The 20,405-nt window shown below is 43.6% G+C and overlaps 1 protein-coding gene across 1 annotated transcript in view; it reads right to left on the bottom strand.

Annotated features, from left to right (window-relative positions):
* Positions 1–381: 381 nt before the first annotated feature.
* TMEM41B (transmembrane protein 41B) overlaps positions 382–20,405 on the bottom strand; it is a 23,836-nt gene continuing 3,812 nt past the window's right edge. The window contains exons 2-7 of the mRNA XM_019552205.1: positions 16,498–16,615; positions 14,591–14,719; positions 9,435–9,528; positions 6,649–6,753; positions 2,407–2,545; positions 382–1,299 (exon numbers count right to left, since the gene is read on the bottom strand). Of these exons, the coding sequence (XP_019407750.1) occupies positions 1,130–1,299; positions 2,407–2,545; positions 6,649–6,753; positions 9,435–9,528; positions 14,591–14,719; positions 16,498–16,615 (755 nt within the window). The 3' untranslated portion in view covers positions 382–1,129. The remainder of the gene's footprint in view (positions 1,300–2,406; positions 2,546–6,648; positions 6,754–9,434; positions 9,529–14,590; positions 14,720–16,497; positions 16,616–20,405) is intronic.

Here is a 20,405-nt window from a genome sequence, read left to right on the forward strand (position 1 = left end):
TCTTCCACCAGTATACACACAAGAATTGCAAATGGCTAATGATCAGGGATCCTGGTTTTCGATTTAAACAAATCCCCAATTTTTGGTTAAAAAAAAGTATCCCCAAATCCATATTTTTCCATCATTAAAATGAAACACTCTATATATTACTGGTGTTTCATTTAAATCACTGAAAAAAGTGGATTTGGGGTTATTTTTTAACCAAAAACTGGGGATTTTTTTAAATCAGAGAAAACCAGGATCCCTGCTAATAATCACTTATATTCATTCTACTAATTTAATAACTTTATAACCGTGTAGCAATTATTTTAAATCAGTAGGATAAGGCTATCATTTGGAATACTGGCAAAAATAGATATTAAAAATATGTCTAAACAAGAATTAAAAACTTCAGCATTATCAGCAAACTGTAATAAAATTCTGATCTGCCCCCATATCAAATCAACAGAAAAAGGGGGAATTACTTGACATTCCTCCGTGTGTTAATTCAGTTCATAAAGCAGATGTGTTCAAGTATTTAAAAAGAAAAATAAACACAAAGAAAAAAGAAATGGAATGAAAAAATCTCAGCTTCTTCTGGTTTACATCACTTGAGTTTCAAGTACTTCTTATAGAAAAATCTTTTATTTTATGAGCAAGTATTATTTACATTACATTATTCTGCAACCATGAAAGACAAGAGAATAAAAAGGAGAGGTGGGTGTGAAAAATAAGTGCAACCAGACCAAATCACATGCAAGTCTGTATCAGCATTGAGAATGCTACAAAATTAGACTGACTGCTTAGATTTACATTTTTTGCGAGTTTAGAAACCAGCATCTGTAGGTTACATTTCCATCTGAAACTTTCCACCCCATATATAAACCAGAGCAAAAAGTTAAATCTTCTGGGTGTTCAGTTCCCTCTTCTTGTCTCCAAAAAGAGTACAACACTGATGATTTGGACTACAAAACTATATACAGAATATTTCTGAACATAGTTCCTTTAATTTCAGGCAACAAAGTGTGCTTATTTACAGAAGTAAGGATATTTTTATCCATTACAAGTCTCCCATAGAAAAGTGAGCGTACAAATATCAGAAGTGCTGATCCTGAGATGAAGCATGGGAAAGTCAGATCCAGTGTGATTCTTATTCAAACTTTTGTTTAAGTTTCTGCTGGAAGATAGCTGGCAGAATTGAGAGAATAGCTAAAATCATGAGAACAAACACAGAGTTCCAGGAAACAGCTTCCCCTGCTGTTGTAAGCTGGTATAATGTTGTTCCTGCTTTAATTGCTACAAAAGATGGTGGTGCAACACCTACACATACAGAAACAACAGAACCAGTTAAATAGACTATCATTTTCTTTGAGAAATCGTTTGAAATCATTTTCTTTGAGACAAGCAAATGCTCTTTGTCTTAGCTTTTGACACTGGTAAACAAATTCTAACAAATTCATAATAAACCACTGCTCCCCAGCACCCAAACTTCATACTTTTATCTGAACAGGCAGAGTATGAGTATGTCTTCTTCCCTTCGTGTGTGTTATTTTGACTTTTTAGCTGACATAAAAAAGTCCCCTCCCCCCCAACAGTAAGCATCATAGACTAGACCAAAATGAAGTGAGCTTAGTGCAGTCATTTTTTCCTAATGATAAACTTGGCTTTGTTAGTTATTTTAATTTAATTATGAAACCAAATAATGCAGACTATTTGTAAGCAAACAAACAAACAAAAAATCAACCACCTAGAAAGGAGATGGTAAAAAAAACATAGACTAAGTTTCAGTTTCAGATCTGGTATCCCTACAAAGTCATACAGCAACTTTTGAAGGATTATCATTATGCCAATATATATTGTAATATGTTGAAACACAGGGACAAAGCTCAGTAAGCTACCCTCACACTTGAGTTTAATTTTGGAATCGTGTAATGTATTACAAGAGAGTGAAACTCTAAATTTGCAATACTAGACCCTTAGCAAATACTACTTCTTTCTGATTTATGCTTGTAAATTATTAGGACAAGAGTAAATTATAGAGGCTCAAAGATAATATATTTTACTTCCCAGTACATTTAATAAAAAGAGAAAAGTGAGCATACAAATATCAGAAGTGCTGATCCTAAGTGCTTTTGCCCCTGCATTTCCCAGTGGGCAAGGAACACCCCATAAGTTTTCTGCATTGAGACAAATGCAAGAAAAAGTAGGAGTTCACTCTCCCCACAGCTACCTAGAGTGCCATTAAATTCAGACAGCTTTGGAGGAGTGCCTTGAGTCTTAAAAGAAAAGGTTGAGAACCACTGGCATACAGGAAAGAAGAGTCATGTAATCTCTCAACTGTCCAGCAGATAGCGAACTAAATTATGTGAAATCCAACCAATAGTCCCCTCCTCTTAAAAAATGGAACTTATTAACAAAAATTCTTACCTAGAAAAGTACCAATGAAGAATACCTTCAATGGTACATTTATTACAGGAGATGTTATATTGATAAACCAATTAGGAAGGAAAGGCGTTATTCTCAAAAATATTATATAGTTTATGAGGTGTTCTCTATGTCGTTCAACCTGCCACAAAAAAAACAAAAATGAATTCAACAAAATTCCTGCCTTGGAAATACATTACACATACACATTAATAAACATTTTTCATTCAATCATAATGAACCGTACTGAAGAAAAAGCTGATAAAAGAGTCCTAAACAAAAATATTCAACCAAGCTTTGTGTCTGGAGCTAGTAAGTGCAGAGAGGCAGTAACAGCTTTTAAGATCTATTGCTGAAGCTAGTTTGGAAATCCAGAATTTTTTGTAATGAAATCAAAATCTCATCATTATATTATGCTTGCTTGGTGACACAAGTAATTCTTTAGAAAGGAAAAATGACTGTTTAGTACAGCAACAACTTTTGGATTCTGTATATCTCCATAAGCTTATATAAAAACGGATGATATAAAAGTTTAGTAGATCCAAACACTTACTCTTATATTTTCGAATACTTACTACTCAAGACATTCTTCTATAACACGGATGGCCAACCTGAGGTGCACATGCCACAAGTGCCACAGGCAGCCTGTGTGCATGGCATAAAGCAGAGCAGTGGATTGGGTGGGAAAAGGGGATTGGAGTGGTGCTAGGACAGGGTACAGGGTTCATTTATCTGCCAAAAGCCTCCCCACCCCTCTAATACAATGCATTTACACAGCATGCATAGACATTGTGGCTGTGTAAAGAATATAGCTGTGGGAAGACTAGAGTTTACTTTTACCAATGGATGCATTCAAAACGTGGCCTTGTTTACACAAGGGTATTAGGTAGTTTTTAAAAACACATACCTTTTTTTACCCTAGTGAAGCTCTAAATTGCACCACTGTTTGGTCTCATCCAAATGTCTAGAACCAAAACGTATAAGAACATGGACATACAATATACTATGGAGATAAAGGTGCGTGGGCCTTTACCATGCACCATCTGTTAACCACCTTACGTGCAAACTTTTACTGTGCAGTAAGTGGAAGCTAACTCACAACAGCTTAGTGGGCAACAGCAGATACTTCGGTCATCTTTACCAAAGAAAAGATAACACAAGAAAAACCACAACCCCTTTCACTGTGTGCTAAATCATTTGTAAAATCCATGCCTAAATAAATGCACAAGAGCCCATGTAATCTAGGAAACAGCTCCTCAGTAGGTTTATAATGTTGTCTTGGGCTGTTCACCACCACAGATTCACGGGTGAAAAAGGTCTTTCCATTTATACACTGAATACAGCATATATGGAAAGTGTTTAAAACAATCTAGGTTCCATCCACACTGCATAACACTTCTATCTGTAGCCATGTTGTGGGAATTATGGAATTACTCTACTGTAATTAAATTCCAGCCTGATTTATTAAAATACACGGAACTGAAGACTACATCTAGACAAGTTTTGACAACAGCTCATATATATTCAGATGAATTTTGCCTGGCTAACGAGGAACAGGTTTAAAGATTTAAAAAATTAATCATCAATCCAGAACAAAGTTTGAAAAATATTTTTTCTTTTCCTGCACCCACCAGGAACACTGTTCTTAAAATGCGCATGAGGCTTGAAAAGTAATATACACCATGGTTCTATACATTATTTTCTCCTTCAAAATTCATTCAAGAGGTTGTTTCCCAACAGCAACATAAGAAACTTTAAAAAAAAATGCTTAGTCTATTACAGGGGCGGGCAATTATTTCAGGCGGAGGATCACTTACCCATTTTTGGCAAGCTGTCGAGGGCCACATGGGTAGCCCCACCCCTTGACAGGTGCCCCACCCCCTGGTCACCATCTTGGGACCAAAGTTCCAATGTCTTGGAATTAACGTCTCAGGGCCAGCACCTGTGGGGCCCAGAGTGGGGCACAGGCTGGCAAGGATCTGTGGACCCTAGCCACCCTTACCTGAGGTTCCCATGCTGAGGCAGCCACATGGTCCCAGGGCCAGGCAGGCCCTGCTGTTGCGGGAGCCTGCCGGGCTTCCCCTGAGTCCTACTGGCCCTGGTTTCTGTCACTTCTGACAGGAACCAAGGACAGATCAATATTAATTTTCTAAAACGTTTAGGTGCCCCGCATGCCCACCCCTGGTCTATTACCATTGCTGTCTGCTACACAATTAAAGATGGCAGATTTCTTTTTTTTAATTTCCTTTTGTGATGGTATTTAAATACCATTGTGAAAGCGACACACTTATTTGTATTGGGTGCAGCTGCTCAGTTTTGAAATTTATTTTCCACCTCTATCCCAACTGCATCAATTTACCTCTAAACAAGTAAACATCCTTGTTCATAAGTAATACTGTACTGAAGTAGTCTCACTTCTTTTGAAAGAGACTTCTCTAAAAAGCAGGTATTATTCAATGTTAGTGAGAGAATCATCATGTATTAGATTGATTACCCCATACATTTCTATTTTCCTCCATCTACATTGTACACTGTGGGTGCATCCATACGAGCATGCACGTGCCTCTTACAGCATCTCAAACCCCTTTGAGATGCTGCAAGAGGCATGTGCAGGAACAAAAAAAAATGTTGCCTGTACTGCAAATCTGCAGCGTGAAAGCAAAATTAGACCCCTGGTCAAACAATACCCTGGGGGGAAAAAAGCGGGGGAGGGCACAATCCTGGACCATGCCCTGAGGCAACCAGAGGCTTGGTCTTCCACAGAGCTGCTCTGGGAGCCAACCAGAGTGTCTCTGTGGTTGGCCCTTTCCCCACTGCTGAAACACAATGCCTGCCCATGCGGGACTGGCAGAAGTGCAGGCTGCAGGGCCCTGGACCTGGCTTCATGCCAGGAAAGTAGGGGGTTGGGGGGCTGGAGGAGGGGGAGGCCCCACCCAGCCCCCATTCATTCCCCTCATCCCTCGTTCATTCCCTTCAACCCCCTCATTTGTTCCCCCACCACACACACACACACACACACACTTACGGGCAGTAGCAGCAGCCTCTAAGGCTGGAGTTGAGCAGGGGGCTGGAGATAAGCAGGGGAACGAGCAGGGGGGCTGAAGAAAAGGCCCTGGAGATGAGCTGGAGACTTCCGCTGCTGTCTTCAGGCTCCTGCTTGTTCTCCTGCTCTCTCCAGCCTCCAGAGGCTGGAGATGAGCAGGGGACTAGAGACCAGCGGTGGGGTGGAAGGGAGCTGTAGCCCATGGCGGGGCTGGGACCCTGCAGGCAGGATAGCCTATGTGCTGTGTGGGGGTCAGGGGACCCACCCCTCCTAAGCAGCCACCACACCCAGTCCCCCCACACCTACCCACACTGACTTGCATCCCCCTACCCCGCTTCCCACCTACTCCTGGCAAACCCCACATCCCCCCATCACACATCTACCATGTGATAAGGAAACCAAAAGTAAACATTAAAACATATAGATATTTGGGATTTATTTTATTCTGATGCTAGAGACACTGATAGGCTTCTAGGTTGCTTTAACATTGTAAATATAACAATAAAACATTGCCCATCTGATCAATCTCTCTCTCTCTCTTTTGTTCTAATTATAGAAGAATGTGGATTTTGGGGTTTTTTAAGTGAATTTGGGATGCTGCTTCTGCAGTCTGACACAAGGAGTCAGTGTCCCCAGATACCAAGTGGCTGGGCCTCAGAAGCTTCTGATGACAAGCAGCCCTGAGCTGCTGGCTAGGTCAGGTTTTTACACTGCTGGGGCCAGCACAGGTGCTGGCCCCAGGCTCTAGCTCCCCCTGGCTGCAGATCCAGGAGGAGCTAGGCAGGGTTATTTTGCTCCAAGTGGCACAATTTGCTCCACAACAAAGTGCATGCCTGGGCATGCATGCTGAGGCAAAAAGCCCCAGCTCAAATTTGCACCACTTCTGTTTAAACTGCTGTAAGCACACGTGCTTGCATGTGTGGACACACCCTGTGGGTACATCTATACAAGATGTTTAATGCGAATTAGACTGATTCTATTGCACATTAACACGGCTGGCAAACACCAAGTTAATGTGCAGCAATTTTAGTCCAATGCATCACACAAAAATCATTCATCTGCGGTAATGCGCAGTAGCATCAATTACAGAGCAAAAGTCAGTATCTGTTATTACAGGTACTAAACTTAATGTGCTGTAATTAAAGCACATTAATGAACGTGTAGACACACATTGTGTACCTGCATGTACAAAAACAACTTACCTGCTCGGACCATTTCACTGCCTTTTCTGTTAGATATCTATATACAACTGGTCGTCCCACTAAATAGGAAAGCATATAACAAAAAGAGGCTCCAAGTCCAGAACACTGCAAATAAAAAGAAAGTAAATGGATTAATTTGTATAACTGTCTCATATATCCACCAATTATTCTATCAGTATAGAACCTGGAGGCACTGATGCAGTTCTACAGCATTCGCTTTTGGTTATCGGAGCTAGCTACTCCTAAATATATACAGCAGTAACTGTTAGTGTGTATTATTTTCTGTAAGAAAACGGAAAATGGCTCATCTATTCTTAATTTTGTTTATCCATGTTGGCATTCAAGATAACATAGCAAGATTACTTTGTTTAAAAACACAAATGCAAATACAAATACTTGCCACTAATCAGTTTAGCAAGGTTTACTATTAAACTTGCAAATAGGGAATAAACAACTGCTCTCAAAAGGTCTAAATTAGATTCAGACTTCACAAATGCAAGCAAGCTGAGAAAGTATGGATTGGATGAATGGACTGTGAGGTGGACAGAAAACTGGCTGGATTGTAGGGCTCAGCGGGTAGTGATTGATGGCTTGAGGTCTAGATAGCAGCCAGTTTCAAGTGGAGTGCCCCAGGGGTCTGTCCTGGGGCCAGTTTTATTCAGTATCTTAACTAACAATCTGGAAGATGGGATGGACTGCACCCTAAGCAAGTTCCCAGATGACACCAACCTGGGTGGGGTCAAATAGATACACTAGAAAACAGGACTAGGATTCAGAATGATCTAGACAAATTGGAGGATTGGACCAAAAGAAATCTCATTAGGTTCAGCAAGGACAAGTACAAAGGAAGGAACAATCCCATGCACTTTTACAGGTTTGGGATCAACTGGATAAGCAACAGCTCTGCAGAAAAAGACGTGGGGGTTACAGTGGACAATAAGCTGGATACGAGTCAACAGTGTGCCCTTGTTAGCCGAGAAGGCTACCAGCATACTGGGCTGCGCTAGTAGGAGCATTGCCAGCAGACAGAGAGAAGTAATTATTCTCTTCTATTCTGCACTGGTGAGGCCAGTATGGTGTCCAGTTTTGGGCTCCCCACTATAGAAAGAATGTGGACAAGTTGGAGAGAGTCCAGCAGAGAGTAACAAAAATAAAATATATTTATATGATATAAAACTAAGATCAAGTGCTTAATATACATAATTATACATTTTCTCTGCTTATCAAGTCTTAGTGTGATACTTGTTACTACACATTATCTGCCAGTGTCCATTGAGACCAGCCTGACCCGCGCTGGCAGCACGCGTGGCAGATGAGGGCAGGGGGCTGCTCTGGAGCCAATGGGAACTTGGGATGGGGGCAGCTTGCTCCAGATCCAGGGCAGTAGCCTGCATGCTCCGGGCAGGGACACGCAGGCAGGGTATCATGGCTCTGCCCCTGCTCCAGACTAGGCTGTCACCACTGCAAGGAGCTGGGGCAGAGCTGCAATCCCCTGCCTGTGCGCCCCTGCCTGGAACATGCAGGCTACTGTCCTGGCTCTGGAGCAAGCTGCCCCCATCCTAAGTTCCCAGCAGCTCCAGAGCAGCCCCCTGCCCTGCCCTTGCACACAGGCTGTCAACCCAGCTCAGACTAGTCTCTACGGCAACCCCAGCCTAAATGTTCCTGCAAAGCTGGGGTCTCCATGGAGACTGGCCCAAGCCATGAGGGCAGAGCTGCTGGGAAATGGAGGCCAGCTGGACTGGCCATTTTGACCACCCCTGTTTTATGCCTAACTTTAGCTTGAAAAAAAAAAAAAAAAAGAGATGGGGGACTGAGATCGACTGTCAGAGGCTCCATGATCAACCAGTCAATCACAATCTGATGGTTTGTGACTACTGAGCTAGACTGTTTTCAGTGGTGACAAAACAAGGAGCAATGGTCCCAAGTTGCAGCAAGGGAGATTTAGGTTGGATATTAGGAAAAACCTCTCTCACTAGGAGGGTGGTGAAGCACTGTAGCGGGTTACCTAGAGAGGTTGTGGAATCTCCATCCTTGGAGGTTTTTAGGGCCCAGCTGGACAAAGCTGTGGCTAGGATCACCTAGTTAGGGATGGTCCTGCTTTGAGCAGGGGGTTGGACTAGATCCTGAGGTCCTTTCCAACCCTAATTTTCTATGATTCTATGAAATAGGAAAACCTCAAGAGTCCTCTGTATCTACACAACTATCTCTGGATTTCATCCCCAATTTGGGGAGGGGGAAGAGAGAAGTTATTTCTTCTATGTAAATACATGAAGCTCATCATGACTGTTAGCCTTTCGTTCTATCCTTTGGAGCCTGATGGTCAGCTTAAAAATATAAAATCCAGTTTAAAAAAAAAAAAAGCAGCACAGCAGTGTTAACTGAAATGAAAGGGACCTGTAGAATAATTCCATAATTCCCCTCATAGCAAAAATGAAGTTCCAAGTCTTTTAATGTGAATTTGATAATGAACTCTGTGGTCAAAACTGTTGGGCTCGGTCAACATCCACAACGGAAACAGAATGTGGTAACTACTTGATACTCAACAACTCCCTTTAAAATATTCAGCCAGACTCTCTCATTGGTAGCCCCACAGAAGTCAATGATAAAATTTCCACTCAGAATGTACTAGCATCTGACACTGAATTATACAACTTGCAGACAACTGCATTCTCAGGGACTATCACAGACGCTTGCTCCTACACCACAAAGCAACCAAATGGCAGCCTGTTTGAAAGGTTGAGGGGAAAAGAAGAACAAGTACTCTCAAAAAAATTATCCATACTTACCAAACAGACAAGAAATAAGGCTAATGGGAATGGATAAAGAAACCCTGAGAGGATACTGAGAAATATAGACCCAGGAATAGCAAATGTTTGTAAGCTGGATGTTTCTTAGTTAAGGATAAAAGCTCCACATTACTTAGAAAGCTACCAACCTCTTAATTAAAAAAAAAAAATCAATAATAAAAAGTTCATCACGTCAATACTAGAAATTTACAAAAGTAGCTTACAAGATTTAATGCAGGTAGCTTGAGAACCTGTGTTCAGACTTTAGCTAAGGAAATTTGCACCAAGTTAAACTAAGTCACATTTCTACAAACCCACAATTCACATTTAAAAGCTAAAATAAGTGTTTTCTTCTCCCACACTCCCACCACATGTGGTTTAGTGTTCATCTAAAGATGATGGCTAATGGAACATATTTGATACCATGAGAGCTGGAATAATCAACCTTCACCTTTAGGAATAAAGATACCACAGCAGCTCCAAATCTCTTATTTTTAAGGCCAGAAGGAAACATTATGATAATGTACCTTGGGGGATCATCTTATATTCAGGGTCTTATCTTACGTTCAACAAATATGGAAATTCTGAAACTTCCAAATGAAACAAGGCTTTTGAAATGACCTTTCTTGCAAGAGTCTATTACAGATGGGTGTAATGGGGTGCACCTCTAGGAAAGGCTACAGCACCCCCTGGTGGTCACATTATACCCATCTTCCTATTCCAGCTCCCTAATTTGGCTTCACCGTCTCACTCGCCATGCCTTGATGTTTAACTTAATGTATATTTTAGGAAGCTATCTCCAGAGAACCCAAGTTTAGCCTTTGATGCCTTGCTCTACCAAAGTCATCATCAGGTTGCCAGTCCACCCAATCCTCATACCCTAGCTTGAGCAGGGGTTCTTCTTTCCCTCTGCCTTCTCACATTGGGCCCCTTTTGGGCTTCAGTCTCTCTCCCCAAGCATTAGCTCTTCACAGTCCACTAGGCCTTTGCAGATCTCTACCTGGACTTTAGCCCTTCATAATGTGAAGTGCCTCCCAAGCACCCCACCTACCCAGGCTCTAACATTCCTGGCCTTAGCCTGTCTCCTGGCCTTGTATAGGCTTTGACCCCTTCCAGGCCTCACCTCTCTCCCCCCAGCTTTAGCCCCTCACAGCTCACCAGGTCCTGGACCCTCTTAGGGCTCTATCTCGGCTTTAGCCCCACATGACACAGAGTGCTTCCCAGGTACTCCACCCATGGCGTCTTCCCCTTTAAGCCACCCCAAAACTCACAGCCTAACACACACACAAACAGAAACAAAAACAAAATATATAACTTAGCTCTAGTATGCTACTCCTGCAGAGCTCCCTCTGTTGTGAGGTTCTGGGCCAGTCTGATCTCTTATCCCCCTGCCTGGGCTTTTGTGGCCCTTGACTTCTTCCCTTCCAGCCACCTGATCTGGCTCTATAGAAAATTAGGTGCTGCCAACTATCCAAATCAGCAATAAGGTCTCTCAATCTCTCAAATTCCCCCAGCCTGCTTTCTGTAACACTGCCCTTTCTTCCTTCCAATAGCAGGGGTAAGGGTCCCCTGCTAGAATGGGTAAAAGTAGATCTGGATGAAACAGTCATGTACAATGACATCTAGTACCAATTTACTGATGATAATCATAGCCCCAAACCCAGAAGAAGGGGCAAACTAACTTCTGAAGTTACCAAAAGTTCTCGATTGGTTCATGGCACTTCTATCAAATGTTCTGAAAGGGTTCCAGGTTTGTAGCCAAAAGTCTCCTCCTGAAATATCAGGACTTCTTTTGTTGAAAGCACACCTGTCATCAAGCCTGGAATCTCTTGCTTTATAGGGGCCAATAGTTGCATGACTTAAAACAAAACTAGGATGTGGATTGTTAGATAAAGCACTCTACTCCCTTAAGTAGCTCAATGAACTTCTGAGGACTTCTCTGCATTTGAAGCGCAGTTCTGCTCTGTGTGTCAACTAAGTGTAAGTATCTGAAAACAAGGAGACCCATGTCAGTGCCAGGAAGGGTCATTGATGTAGAACCTGCTGTCTGATGCATCCATATATAAGGTAGTTCTTGTGATCATTTGGGCCCTCTTAATGATCTCTAAGTGCCTTCCCATACTCCTGTGGGACCACACTCCGACATGCAAAAAAGCTGTTTTGAAAGTGGGGATACAGAGCTGTATTTAAGTGGAAAAACAGGCCTTGGTCCCCAACCTATCCAGTTTCTTAGAGGCTCCCTTTTTAAGGTGCCCTTAATGGACCTGGAATTTTACTGACAACAAATGACTTGATTCAAATGGCCCTGAAACAATTGATGCCCTTCCGAAACAATTAGTACCTCCTTTCAATCCGCTTAATGAGGGAGAAATAACAGATGGGGTTTGTCAAGAGTCTCTTTACTGGCTCAAGTATGTCCCCACTGATAGGAATCACAATCCTGGCTATGACTGAAGAAGTTATGCTGTCAAAGAGCTTATGGGAACTGTTGCAAAGTCTTTAGGGTCTTTGCAGAATGCTGGAAGGAAAATGCACAGCTTTGATGGACAATACTATTCAAAGGCATAAAACTTGCAATATTGCATTGTATGCAACACAAAAAGGGACTATATACTGACAAACTTAAAGGAGGAGGAAGAGGAACAGGGGGCAGGAACAGCACTGATGAATGCAGCAATATGGTAATGAATAAAATAAAAGGTTAGAAGTTTAGTCACTACAGAGTCCTCTCTCATTCTCAATGCAAGCATTCCACTGACTCTAGGGAAACACCTACCAAGTTATTATGGTAAATATGTAGTTCTGAATTTATACTGCAGCCCAGACCATAAACATGGAATTCAGCTATTTTCTCTTAATGGGTCTGGCAGTGTCAGACTAGGTGAACTCCTTTCAGAGCCCACAAATGCTATGAATTTCAAAAGAATTGTTATTTGCTAAAGAAATAATTACTGCCTTATCAGGGCCAAGGACTCCATCTACAACAAGTAATCCAAAATAAAATAAGTTCTTCTCTAATATTTACCTTAAAAGATTCCTCTGAAGGAAGTTTGCTCAGTTTATAAGTAGAAAGAGATTGTGCAACAACATGCCCACACACACACACACACAAACTATTAGGCTGTTATTTAGAAGTCAAGTTCTTTTTGGTTTGCATATAGTCAGTAATTAAATTCCAATTGCAAATATTTTAAGCAACTTGCTGAAAGAGAATCTAGTTCTGACATTATAAAAATTAACAGTACTGTGGTGTCAGAAAAAAAGTTGACTAAACACACAAAAGTATTCTTTGAGTAAAAAACTGTAATATTTATATTCACTTTTTAATCATATTTGCATATTAATACAAGTTTCTGGGCAATATCAATATTTTTAGGAAAGCAAAGATGTAGTTTTCTGCAGGATGAGGTAACAGATTATTGGCCTTATGACTTTTGAGGTGAACATCGTCTAAAGGGCAAGTTTAAGTAATATGTTTTACTTTTTTCATTCATTAGCAAGAGAACTTTAAAAATGATTAAATATTAGAACTGTACAAGTGCCATTCTCAAGTTATCTTAAGTGGGAGCAATTAGACTATGATCAGGTTAAACAGTAACAATTGTACAACTGCTTTGCAAGCACATTTCAAGGGTTAGAGATTAACGTCACTGCATGCATGTAAACTGAGCCAAGTCTGTAACTAAAGTGAAACGTACAGCTATTAGAAAAGCAGATGTCGTGACCTTTTTAAGTAAATAGCTGATTTCACAGACATTAGGGCTGGAAGAGACCTTGTAAGATTTTGGGGTCCAGCCCCCTGCTCAAGGGGCAGGAAGTCAGCTAGGGTCAAAGGAGCCCAGGAAAATAGGCATTCAAATGTTTCTTGAAAGTATCCAGAGTAGGTGCTTGCAGGATCTCTGGGGGAAGTCTATTCCAGGCCATGGTGGCTCAGACAATAAAGAAGTTTTTCCTTATGTCCAGCCTAAAACGGTCTTGCAGGAGTTCATGACCATTGGTCCTTATCTTCCCTTGGGGTGCTCTAGTGAACAAGTGCTCCCCCAGATCCTGATGCACACCCCTTATGTACTTATAGGCTGCCACCAAGTGACCCCTGAGCCTATGCTTCTCCAGGCTAAAGAGTCTTATGCTAAAGTAGGCCCATGATAGTAGTCTAATACTTGACAGTATACTTTTTACATTTGAAATTTCATTTTTGTACAGTATCTCTTAAGAAAATTATTGGTGAGCATACTTTTCTGAAGCAGCATCAGAAATAAGACAATTCTGAAAAGAACATTCAGTAGCTCAGTTCTGAGTTACTGAAAGCTTGTGTTAAAGCATATAGCAGACCTCCTATACCATCATCTTTTAAAAATAAACTAGAATTCTACTACCACCACCAACTAATATATTGCAAAACTAAATAACACAAAAGACAGGAAAACTACAGCTTCAGATAACAAGTAGATAAAAATTTAACTCCACTTAAGTTCTCTCTTTCATATGTGATAATATCTTTCTATAAATTACTTCATTTACTTAAAAGTATACATCAGAGAAATTAAGGCTTGAAAATATTTCCCTGGGAATTTCTAGGCCCCATATACAAATATTATGGAAAGTGTAAATTCTCCAGTTCTTCTTACAATAGTTCTAACATACTTGCAGCTGAATGTTTCAGGAATAAAGGACACTACTTGAATTAAATTTTTCTCTTAAGATATCCTTCAAAATCCAGAAAAAATACTTAAAATGCTCAGAGCAAGTAATTCATTTGCAGCTACTTGCAAAAATGTTCTAGAAAAACAGATAATTTTAAGTGACTAATATTACATACAAAGAGCCTTTTCCAATTCAGTCATTGTCAGGACAGTAGGCATAAAATGAAGCCTTCCAGCTCCATTAGTACTACACATGTGCAAAATGCATTTTCCTTCTGACAGTCTCAATAATTCTGACAGTCAGAAAACGCACTGAAATTTAGATGAAAACACTGCCATTTACTTCAGAAGTCAATGACCTTGTGCATGTCAATATGTGGGCCAAAGACATCCAAACACTTGCATTTTAACCTTCATCCTTTAAGCACCAAACATATCTTCACAAACCTCTTAAATCTTTCTGAGGAAAATCCCATTAACTCACAATTTTTCACATCAGCAAGAAAAGGATACAAAACATATGTGGCAAAATAAGCCACTAATACTTGGACATAAAAGGTGTCCTTGTATTTTGATAGGACTTTTCCTAAGGCCTTTGCATCATCCATGTCTCTGGGAACTTTTATACATTCTCTTTCTTCTCTAAAGAAAAACAGAAAGCCAGGAATTAAGATGAATAATCAAGAAATGCAATAACAAAGCCTATTTGCTCCAACATAAAGCAATACTAAATCAATGAACTCCTCTTAGCAAAGCAATGTAATTGCTGTTGAGGAAAACTTCCCAGACACAGGAGGCATCTATAATGCTTTAGCGCTACAAAACATGTTGGCAATCCTATTTAACATCCAGAAGGCAGGCAGAAGTGCCACAATCAGTAGAAACCATAACTGTTCAGACAAAATGTTATGACAGAAGAACTGTAGATAATATTGGGATGGGGGGGATGGAGCAGAGGCGGAAGGAGGTAGAGCATGATGTATTATATTCTAAATGCGATTTGGGAGGGGGCGACAGGTTTCCCTATGAACGTTGACTTTTTGCCTTACTGTCTGTTTGGTTTGTTTGTTGTTTTGTTTTGTTGGTTTTTTGGGGGGGAGGGGCGGGGCAGTAGACCCAGTATAAAGTACAATTTTTATACCAGTAAATCTATTTTAATTAGGCGTGCAGTTTTTACTGTTGGCACTGGAGTGATACAAAATCATCCCAACCTCCTTGTGGACAGTTATAGATTACTTCCATCTGATAAAAGGGTAAAACATCCATATAAAATGACCTTTATACTGATAACTGCACACACACCAGGTCTGTACTGCTTTGACTAGAGTAGTACAATTGGCACTGACTGGTAGCTTCTGCCACTACTTCCAAAGTATGAAGTTTGATATTTTGACATTCTAGGTCAGGCTTGTCCAACATATGGCCCACAGGCCACCGTGCGGCCTGCCAAGCCACTTTCTGAGGCCCGGGGTCCCTCCCTCAGGACAGGTGGGTGGGGGAGGGGAGCTGCTCACCCCCATGGGGCCAGGCTTGTCAGGTGAGCCAGGTCCCACCACCAGCGCCCCAAGGGCTACGTGGCGCGGGGCTGCCCCAGCCGCGCCCGACGGGACGAGCTGTGGACAGTGCCTTTTACTTCTCTCCACCTTGGCCCCTTGCCCCTGGCATCCCACCTGCCTCCGGGGACCCACCAGGCTTGGCAGCCACGGGGCAGGAATGGGGTGTGGCACCTGGTGCAGGCGGTCGCCAGGGCAGCCCCAGGGGGAGGGGCCCTCAGCAGGCAGGGTCCTGGCATGACCTCTGTGGGCCGAGGCAGCAGAAGCCTGTGTCTGCCGGACCCCGCACTCTGGGCTCGCAGCACTGAGGCCGCTGGGGCTGCATGCACGGGCAGCCGGGCACCACGGTATGCGGGGCCATGCGGACAGGTGGGTGAGGGGCTGCGGTGCAGCGGCTGCCTCACTCTGGCCCCCCTTGGGCAGCGCTGGCTCGTGGGACTGCGCTGCTTGGGGGATGGGCATGTGGAGCTATGTATTACTGCCCCAGAGACTGAAGGGGAGAAACTGGCTGGACGCAGAATGGGTCCCTCCTGTCCCTGCCCATCAGCAGCTACCACAAATCTTGCAGTAACAGGCAGGTGCAGTAGGGCTACACAGGCAGGGTCTCTCTGACACAGGACAGAGGTTGTTTGAATATGGCTCGCTGGCCCACTGAGTGATAAAATGTTTATGATCCAGCTCCACATTCAAAAAGGTTGGACACCCCTGTTCTAGGTCTTCTTTTATAAGTTCTCCCTCCCCCACCATTTTCAAATTTCTATCAGGTTATAAATATGTACTGGATTTAATGTAAGACTTTTGGAGACCTCAGCAATTTAACTTGCATAGAAAAACCAATAAATTCATCATCCTTCTTTGTTTACTTACTCACTAAGTTGTGGAAAATTTTTATATACCAGAAACATAATAGAAGCAGCAGAGAGGAAGATAGACACTAATATAAGGAGGGACATTCGTGCTGATCCACCTTCCGCGTGGGCTTTTCCTGAAATTAAACAAAATTAGAATTAACATAAATTAATGACTGCATTCAAAGTTATGATCCTAAGAGTTAAAGGTCAGTATTCTGGAGAGAAGGAATCTTCTTCACCAGCGGTTTAAAACAAACAAACAGAATACCTTGCAAGCCATCTCTTACATTCCCAGAAACTCTATGCTAAGAAGTCTGCAGTCCTTGGTCAGGACTTCCACAAGTCTGTCTGACTAAGGACTACAGGAGCTCAGTTAGTCCACTAATAAGCATATGCATTGATTTATACCCTTTTAAGCACAAGAATTCTCATATAATAAAAGGCTTAGTCCATCTGTCCATAACACTCTTGGAGCACTCTGATTGGTTAGTGAAACAACCAAACCGGAGTGCAGAGCAGCACCCTGATGGGGTGGGGACGGAGTAGGGGGGCAAGGCCAGCCCTGCTGGCCACACCCCGCCCCTGCTCCTTGGAGGTGGTGGAACGTCGCCATGATGGTGGGGACAGAGGGGACAGAGTGGGGGGGGCGAGGCCAGCAGTGTTGGCCTCACCCCTCTGCTCTATCCTCACCATTATGGCAGCATTCTGCCACCTCTGAGAAGCAGGGAGGGGGTGGCTAGCAGTGCTGGAGGCAACGGTAGCACAGTGTGATGGTGGAGGGGATGGCAGGGCAAGCTTCCCCCTGCCCTACTCCTGGGAGGCAGTGGCAGCACGGGGTGGTTGGTGACACTCCATCCCTGTCCCCCCTCTCCCCTCCCTCGCCCCATTGACGGGCAGTTCATTAGTGTAATATAAAAATATGCACTGCTCTAGACTTATTTGCAAAAAATATCATGTCATGGGCTAAGCAATACTAATTACTGAACTATCACACACAGACAAATCCTCATGTCACCACATTCTCTAACCCTGCTCAGAGAAAGCCCTGACCAGTGCCACATCCACTCTAAGAAGAGGTATTTTTAATAAGTTAACTGGTTACGGTAACCTCTAGGAGACATTACATGATCTACTCTAGGAATTCATTAGAGCTATATCAATATATTGGTGGCATATCAGATCGGCACTGATAACAGGAAATTTAAAATTATTGGCAATTGGCTTTTTTGGCTAGTGTAGCCGATGTCATCGATAAATGCCATCTACATGCACTCAGCTGCAGCATGCACATAGCCAGGAATGCAGCCAGCGTCTTGGAGAGCAGTGTCCAGCCAGTAAGTCTGTGAGGGGGGAAGGGGCATGGCAGGGGCAGACTGAGGTCCCATAGCGAGGAAGGGAGAGGGGTAGGACAGGTACTGCCAAGCCAGGGCAATGAATGCAACCCCGCCAGGAGCGGGATGCCATGGGCGGCTCATCCAGGGGTTGGCTCCCCACTGCTGCACGCACCTCCAAGAGAAGCATGGGGGGCATGTGCCTCCTGAATTTGTGCACAGGGTGAGGGTGGGCTGCCCGCTGCAGGCTCGAGACCAAGGGCTGCACTGGCCTCTTCCCAGTGTGGGGCCTGGGTCAGGGAAGGCAGAGACATGACAGGCAACAGTGACAGCACTGGGAGGGGTGACTACATCAAATTCTGTGTTGGCTGTAGCCCACCCCATAGCTACCTCTCCCAGTGCCACTGCTGCCCACTCCAAGTGCAGCCCCAGCCCACACCCCCCACCAGGAAGAGGTTGGCATAGTCCCTACCCCATAGCCCGCAGCAGGCAGCCCACCCTTGCCCTGCCCAGTTGCATTCCTGTAAATCAACTATCGGATTGGTTTCAGCCAATATGCCTGGTTTATAATTGGCCATTGGTATCAACCACAAAAGTCTTTATCAGTGCACCCCTAGAATTCTAATATAATAAAGCCTTAGTCTATCTGTCTGTCTGTATCACTCTGGTCATGCACCGCTGAGAGTTGTGCGCGCCAACTGGCTGTGAAGGCCTGAAGCATTATGGATAGAGGTAGCAAGGGAGCTGCCATGGCGCCCCCACTCTCCCCGCAAAAAAACAGCCGGCAGGGAGGGGGAGGTGGCGAGAAAGAGGGAAGGAAGGAAAGAAGGGAGGGGAGTAGGAAGGGGAAGTTGGGGTTTCTGGTGGTTGGTCCCCCTGCCACTGCCCGGCCCTGACAACAGTTGGCATACAAGGGGAGGCAGAGGGAGGAGAGGGGAAAGGGAGGCTGGGAGGGGGGACATGTTACGTGCTGCTGAGTGTCAGCAGCCATGCAAGCTCCCCTCCCCCCTGTACCTGGGAGCTAGCACTGGTGTGCTTGTAGCAGGGAGGGGAGGAGGAGCATGCACGAGGCCAGAGGTGGAGTGGTGGCACCTCGGGGCGCTGGGGGGGCAGTGCTCCATCCCCACCTGTCTCTCCCCATTCCCGGTCATTCATGACGGGCAATTTGCTAGTTCATTATATGTATAACATGGTAATCAATGTGTATTTTAAAATAGTAAATAAGAGCATATTTTTCCTACTGAAAGACAAGATATAGGAAAAAGATATTTTTAGAAAGTGTTCAGTTAGGCCTCATCTACCAAGGAAAGTCTTTTCCCCCTGTTAATTTCCAAGTGAGAAGTTACACTGATACACTTACAGAGAACTAAGAATACCTTCAATGAGATTTCTCTTCTTCTAATGAGTGACAGCTCTGATTTAGTTTGAAACCTTTCCTGAGCAACATAACCTAAACCAAAATCAACCAACCCAGAAGCCCACCACATGCAATCTTATACCAGAATATGAAAGTGTGCATCTCTGGAAAAGGGCTACATATGCCAGTACAACTAGGCAAACACTCCTTTGTAAACAAAAGCCTTAGAAGACCTGAAACACCTCTTTGCACCCAGGTACATATCTACATTTCTTAAATTACCAATTAACTTTTACTTAACTTGTTTGTGAAGACTGGTCCAGATACCTCAAGCATTTGTTCGAGGCAAAGGTCGAATTCAAAGAGGTGGCCAGCTGATTTTCACAGGTTGATCCCGGGACTGGCTGCCATTTTCATGAGCTGAGTGACACACTCCCCGCCACCAACCCCTAACTGGCCAGGAGTCTCCGGCAGTCCTCCCCCACCCATCGCAGATTGCCACATGCCCAAAACCACAGCTTAATTACCCTGATTAAGCCCTGGGGGAAGCCATTAATCCATGTGCTATTAAGCATGTATTAATGGCTTCCCTGGGCTTAATCAGGATAACTAAGCCATCGTTTCAGGCCATCCCCAAGTGGTAGCTCACTGGCAAAAAAACCAACAAACTTACTGGCATGAAGAGAAACCTGCCAATGTTGGAGCACAGAGGAGGAAGGACGTGGGGGGCAGGGCTTGCAACAGCAAGTGGGGCAAGCAGCCCTGCCTTGGGGCCACAGACCACACGGAGAACGTTCGCTATGGTAAGCCCACAGCAGTGAACCCAGTAAAGTCATGCATGTTCACAGGTCATGCATGAGTTGCTGCCCTTTCTTCCCCACCAGGTGGTGATGACCTCTTGCCCTCTGTTGGGTTTTATTCAACTATGTGCTGCAGGTTCACCATAGTGAACTGCTCTGTATGCAGTCTGCGGCCCCATGGCAGGGCTACTCACCCTGCCGTGCCCCATCCTCCTCTCTACCCCCCGCCCCCCCACCCCTCAGTGGTCCAAGCCTGCAGAGCTTCTCTGCGTGCTAGTAAATTCAGGTGTGTGTGTGTGTGTGTGTGTGTGTGGTTCAGGGGAGGACAAGGAGCAATGGCCATAAACTGTTAGAGGACAGTTTCAGGTTGGATGTAAGGAAGAACTTCTTTACAGTACAGGCAACCAGAATATGGAATAGACTTCTCAAGGAGATA

Source organism: Crocodylus porosus, unplaced genomic scaffold (assembly GCF_001723895.1).
Source record: "Crocodylus porosus isolate Cpor-Errol unplaced genomic scaffold, CroPor_comp1, whole genome shotgun sequence".
Taxonomy (NCBI): domain Eukaryota; kingdom Metazoa; phylum Chordata; order Crocodylia; family Crocodylidae; genus Crocodylus; species Crocodylus porosus.